Source organism: Mixophyes fleayi, chromosome 2 (genome assembly GCF_038048845.1).
Source record: "Mixophyes fleayi isolate aMixFle1 chromosome 2, aMixFle1.hap1, whole genome shotgun sequence".
Lineage (NCBI taxonomy): Eukaryota > Metazoa > Chordata > Amphibia > Anura > Limnodynastidae > Mixophyes > Mixophyes fleayi.
In genome coordinates this window covers 69,373,986-69,380,356 of record NC_134403.1, presented here as the reverse complement: position 1 = coordinate 69,380,356, position 6,371 = coordinate 69,373,986, and the positions used below count along the sequence as shown (strand labels likewise).

General features: G+C 37.6%; 1 protein-coding gene across 1 annotated transcript; it reads right to left on the bottom strand.

Moving 5' to 3' along the window:
* Positions 1-1,610: 1,610 nt before the first annotated feature.
* LOC142140142 (homeobox protein Hox-D3-like) lies at positions 1,611-4,763 on the bottom strand. The gene is made up of 2 exons (XM_075197998.1): positions 4,002-4,763; positions 1,611-2,974 (listed from the first exon to the last, which is right to left on the bottom strand). The coding sequence occupies exons 1-2, from the start codon at positions 4,438-4,440 to the stop codon at positions 2,235-2,237; spliced, it is 1,179 nt and encodes a 392-aa protein (XP_075054099.1). The 5' UTR covers positions 4,441-4,763; the 3' UTR covers positions 1,611-2,234.
* Positions 4,764-6,371: the final 1,608 nt, after the last annotated feature.

Below are 6,371 nucleotides of genomic sequence, written 5' to 3'. Positions count from 1 at the left end.
TGATCTACATATCTACATATTTATATAGATAATTATTCAGAATGATGTTTGGGTTAAGGAGTCCCGCTGTTGTATTCTCACTGGTGCCCCTCGGGTCCCATGTGAAACTTATCTATGTTAAGAATGCGAGAGAGCAGACTAACACTAGTCTGTCAGGGTCCTAGTGTGGGTGTAATTATGTGGCTGGGTCCTCTGTGGTACAACAGTAAACAAAAAAATAATGGAATCCCAGCCACATTGAGACGGATCTCTGGCCTTCTGTTCCTCACAGTGAAATTGAGTTAGCTAGGAGGTACAATTTCATCTCAGCTATGAAATAGTAATTTACCATTAGTACGGACTGAAGGATAAATTAGAGCCATTTGGACATTTTTCAGCAAAGTCGTATGATTTGTTTTCTTACTAGCCCCGATTAATCCAATAAATAGTTAAATCATATCCATATATCTTGCCTATACTTGCAAAAGGAGCGCACACGAAAATCATCAGGCGTGTACTCACAAGTGAACATACTAGGAGGAATATTTTGTTGCAATTCATAAAACATTCAATATAAATTTGAAATCCTAATTGCATTACATTATAGAAGGAAATATTGTTTAGATGATCTCCTCAAGTGTACATATAAACCAAGAAAATGTATACTGTAATATTCTCATAATAATGTGAGGATTATCAGTATTTTTATTACTATTTTCACCTAAAGGTAAACCTCATTGAGCATGTTTGTACACGCATTCCAATTAATCAATTCACATGAAAGCATACAAATGTGTTAATAAATAAATATATGTTAGTTCTGAAACGTAGATATCGGGCTTGTCCTCTTCTGTCTTCTACACGCTTTTCTATAAAGTCAAATTTATAGACTTCCGTCCTTTCTGAAGATCTGAACATAAACTAAAAGTTTATGCTGTTTGCTTATCTGTGATTTAAAGCCGTTTAACTTGAACCAGGCAGAAAAAGTTTCTCAAATGCATTTTAAAATATATCGTTTCATAACTGCTACTTTCACAGGGCGCTGTAAAAGTTTAACTACATTACTCCCCAAACGTATCTGAAACATATTGTAACACCTAATAATTTATGCATTCCCACCCACGGTTAAACGGTACCACCAAAATGTGGGGTATTTAAATGAAGCTGGAAAAATGATGCCTTGAAGATTCTATTTACATGAGTTAGCAAAATAAAGAAGGAAAGATTTCCTAAACGAATTAATTAATCATATTAAATAAGCCAGAAAGTTCGTCAAACGCTCAAACCTGAAATCCGGTAATATGTTGAAGTTGATCAGAAAATACTGCAGAAACTGATCAAGCAAGATAGTACCAAGGCTGAATACTAACTTAACATGAAAAGGGCTTAAGGGGGCCATGTGAACTGTCCCTGTCCAGATGATTAATGGGGTTGAATTAGGGGTGAAATCCAACCCCTAGCAGGAAAAAACACACACAGACAACCAAAGTGATTTCAGTAACTTCCAAAATCTCCTTGACTTTAATATAACTTTTATAAGCTAATTTAAATATCACAATCATAATAATAATAATAATGCAGATTTTTTTAAATTTTCTTTAATGTATCAAATGGTTAATTCAAGTTCGACTAAAAATACAGACAACTCAGTTCGATAAATCGCTTTAAAGACAGACCGATTTTAAAATAAAAGAAAAAAAACTTAGATCTGACTTTGTAGCGCGTAATAAATTAAACGACACAACCGGCAAGTATAAAAGAAACCAACAAAAATAGGCAGAAAATATCGTAACTAATTTAACGCCAACGCATATAAATATAAGTTTCATTTTTTGTTCTACTAAAAAAAGCAAGATTTAGAAATTACAAAAATTGGAGGTTGGTTTTACATAAATACAGTTTAGAGTATAACTAACTTTTAGGGGCTGGGATTTGGAGACACGTTTAAAGACCTATTACAGTTTAGCCATTAAGACTGACATCTCAGCGTGTCTTACATTCCCTGCTATCTTTCTCAGGCATAATAGTTTATACTATAGGGAGGGAGAGGGATAATTTAGAGAATTGGTTGCTTATGTGACATTACTGTGCTCCATGCATAGTCCCTGTATTGTGCATAGCTTAATAAATACATAGGAGATGTTGGGGGTTGAGGCATACTGTTGGTGGGTTTACATGTAGCATTTTTTTTCCCGTTGTTTAATGGCATAATGGGACAGACTAAATTACCCTTATGTTTCAAAGGGTAGACAATTCTACAGATGTGTCAGTACTGGAGGCTCCTGGGAACATCCCTGAGGCACAGGATGTATGTTTAAGTCTGTGTAGGTGGGATGTGGGTCACACGGTCCAAGATGGTGTTTGCTTGGTGTCTGTGCCGCACAGCTGTAGTCCATGCTATCAGAAGAAGGATGTGGAATATTGAAAATGGAGCAGTTTCCAGGAACATTCTCCAGGTAATTCCCTCCAATATAACTTTGGCTCCCCTGCAAACCAGGGGCGTCATAGCCTCCATCTCCATGCATAGAGGGGAGGTCGTACTCAGAGGTCATGGACTGATTCCCATATCGTTTTTGAGCTGGTGGGTTGTCAAAGATTGGTGCAGAGTAAGCTGTTAAACCATACATGTTTCCCTGGCTCTTGCTGTACTCATTAGCCATAGACACTTCATAGCCACTTTCATCATCTAAGGATAGTGGGTTGGAGTAAGGTATCAGTGAAGGACTTCTACTGGGAGACTGCCCCCCAGGAGACACACCTCCACCTTTCCCCTTGTGGTCCTTCTTGTACTTCATTCTCCTATTCTGGAACCAGATCTTGATCTGCCTCTCGGATAAGTTGAGCAGTTTGGCCATCTCCAGTCTCCTTGGGCGACAAAGATAACGATTAAAATGAAATTCTTTCTCTAATTCCACCAGCTGGGAGTTGGTGTAAGCCGTCCTGGCCCTCTTGGATGCAGAACTAAGGAAACTATTGTCCAAAGAGTTGTCATCTTCTGGAATACAAAAGAAAGAATTGAATTTAGTGTTCCAATGACCAGTCCCAAATTCCAGAGTGATATTTCAATAATAGACTACAATATAGAAAAGTAAACGCTCAGTAAACCTAAACTACAAGCTGCCTTATATACAAATAATTCCCAGACATATATGTAAACCTGTCCATACCTTGACAGAACATGGGATGTTTGGCTTTGTATTTACATTTGGTACAAGCTTATTGGCTCTGTCATCAGCAATTTTCTGGCTAAACAAGAATGACAGCAGTGTCATCCAATAGGTTTATTTAGTATTTGGAAGTCTGAAGTGCACAGGACCCCCCTGGTCATCACAAATATAAGCCAAATATCAGCCATGATCAGCTCCACAAAACGTTGAGGCACATATATAATATTACGTCTACCTTAATGATTAGGAATATTGTAATATTTTGTATGAGTGACTTCTAATCTTGTATTTCGTCTCGGTGGTCGTTTACACGAGACCAGTGGTCTGACGTGTTGTCAGGACAGTGGCTGAGTGATTGCAAGTGACCCAACTGCACATTACAATAACATGCGAAGGATCGGCAACATCACTTATCTGTGACATTACCCATGTGAGCTCTGCCATAAAGTTGTGTCAAAAGACTAAAATATTTTCCAAAACACAGATTGTTACAAAGTCGATGTATTTGAAATGATACAATCAAGTGTTTCGAAATAAACTTTTTAAAATGGAAACAATACATTGTAAATAAATCCGGATGTGTTGATATCTTGCCAACATACCCTGCATATTAGTGATTATTCAGATTAAATATAAATATGGGCTCATAAATTCAGGTCAAACGTATGGTCTGGGATCCTTAACAGCAATCTACCAAGTAATTCAGTCTCTCCATTACTGTCCCTCTCCACCAAGTAAATGCATCGTGTACACTTTATTCATATGACATGCCTAATGCCCTATGCAATGTTTAAAGCCCCAGCTGATATATGGCAGGTAGGCTTGTTGAGGGTGGGGTCGTCTTACTATGTTTACCTGTCGGGGGAGGGGCTTGTTTCTTCTGCTTGGAGTTCTGACGCGTTTCTTTCATCCAGGGGAAGATCTGTTTGGGTAAGTTGCTGCTTTTGCTGCTTTTCTTGGTGCCAGTGCCCTCAGCAGACCCTGGTCCAGTGTTTGGCTGTGAGGGGCAGCCCTGGGTCGCCGTTGATTTTGGGTTAGGGGAGGCTGAGTTTGGTGACTTGGGCTGCTGGGCTTGTTCTGAGACATCAGACAGATGAAAGTTAATGCCCTTAATAGAGAGCTCGCCTTTGTTGCTGGTGGAGCTAGTGGTGCTTTCTGGCTGAAGGCAGTAGGACGGTTCATATTCATTTTCACTGACATAAGTTTGTTGCCCAATGAAGCTCATGTCACTGGTATCTTGGAAGCCACAGCCTGCGAAAGAGCCTGAATGATCGTAGTAAAGTGATTTTTGCATCTTCTCTGTTCCTTTAGTCTTTACAATAGAAATGTGACACCCTGACCAATTACTGATCAGGTATCAGAGATTACCCTCAAGTGACCTTTGCAGATGATCCTGGCGTATCAAGCACAGGATAAATAGTGGTGCAGCATCCTAGTTCTGGACCCAAACCATGTCTTCTTGCAGCCCCAATACTCAGCAAAGAGGCCTCAGACCTGCTGATATACAGAAAAAAAAGTCAGTGCAAGAACAAATAAATGAAATGGATGAGCAGAGGCCAAAAAAGCTGTGGGAACCACCTTCTGACGTCACCTGGTGTTGTACCTACACGTATATTTTGGCTACCTTAAATAAATAGCTTTTTTTTCCAAGTTCGTCTGTTGTAACAAAGGAGCTTTGGATATAAAGACACACTAAAGCTTTTTAAAACACGATCCTCTGTGGTAGGTCTTAAATATCTGTCTGCTCCTACAGTCTGGAAGCTGCCACTTTAAGTGATCCCTGGGTGGAGAGAGAGTGAAAGAGAGAGAGAGAGGGAGAGAGAAAGAGAGAAGGGCTTTTTCTAATATGTATGTATTACTTTTCAATGTCATTTAAGTGCAAACTGTGCTATATGCGTTTATTTCAGTGCTGCACATATGGGGCTTACAATACAAAGAGGCTTCAATGGATGTTGTCATCAGTTAAATATGTTTAGTTAATAAGAATTTGCTAGACTCCAAACTTAAACGATAAGACAATATCACTGTATTTGATAATTCTCAAAATGATCATTACTATCTAATATACAAATAAGTGTTGGATATTTTGGAATAATGGGTTTGGTCGGAACTTTTTTCGTTAAAAATGACGCAAGCCTTTTGAGAGACAAAGGCGACGTGAGGGCAATTAACATACAAAGAACAAAAAGCTGAATCAAACGTTTAATATATTTAATAAATTAAAGGTTTAATTTAAAAAAAATGCGAGCTTTTTAATGGATACTGAGTAATAATGTAATAATCGGGCACGCTTGTGGAAAATAATGTATCATATAGTAGCATTTGCTATATTATTCTGTAATGTAGAAGGATTTACTAAAAAAAAAAAACAGAAATATGTTAATAATAAAAGGAGCACATGATAAGTGCTGAGTTTTATGCTAAAAACTTTTCAAACTTTTCCAACTTTCTCAGCAACAATTGACCAACCCAGTTTAGTGAGACATTAAATCAATTTATTCTGTAATAATACTATGAATATGCCAGATATTATTGCTGCATTGTGTATTGTATACTCAATGTATATCCAGCGGTTAAAACCCTATATTCCAGCTTTGTTGTATAAACTGTAAAATGACAGATGAAATCTATGACAGCTGGATTTATGTACTGGAAGTGCCGTAGGAAGTTATAAAAATGATTAACAGTAATGAGATGACTGCTTATATCTGGAAGACTATAGTTTAAGTTTAATGTTGGTTGTGTGTTTCCACGTGACTGCCTTCCAGAAGGGTTATCCTCCTGCTTGTGGTATAAACACTACAGGTTATACCTGGCATGATGGATGGATTTAGGAAAGGTGAACAATAGTTATTATCTGATCTAGCTTTCCACCACAGCCCAGACTTCCACAGCTCTCCTCACCACACAAATCAAACTGACCAACAGCACAATCTAGTTAGCAATGCATGAAAAGATAGAAGTTAGATAAGGAGCGTGAAAACAGAGATCCAGGGCATGTGTTAAGAATATATATGCATTAACCTATAGACACTTTGTTTTCCTAAGCTACCAATAACTACTTGATAATAGTAAATATTAATTTGTACCCAAGGCTTAAATATTTTTACAAAGTCAGAATTTAATTATCTATGTTTGTTCTATAGATTGATTCATTTATTTATCAAATAGTAAAGTCATTTGTTTAAATTCTTTCTCCACGTCTAGCACTCTTCATTCGTTACA

Coding starts and splice junctions, on each gene's coding strand:
- LOC142140142 (XM_075197998.1), bottom strand. CDS start 4,440: ATGCAAAAATCACTTTACTACGATCATTCAGGCTCTTTCGCAGGCTGT. Junction 2,975..4,001: donor ACAAGCCCCTCCCCCGACAG/GTAAACATAGTA, acceptor TTTGTATTCCAG/AAGATGACAACTCTTTGGAC.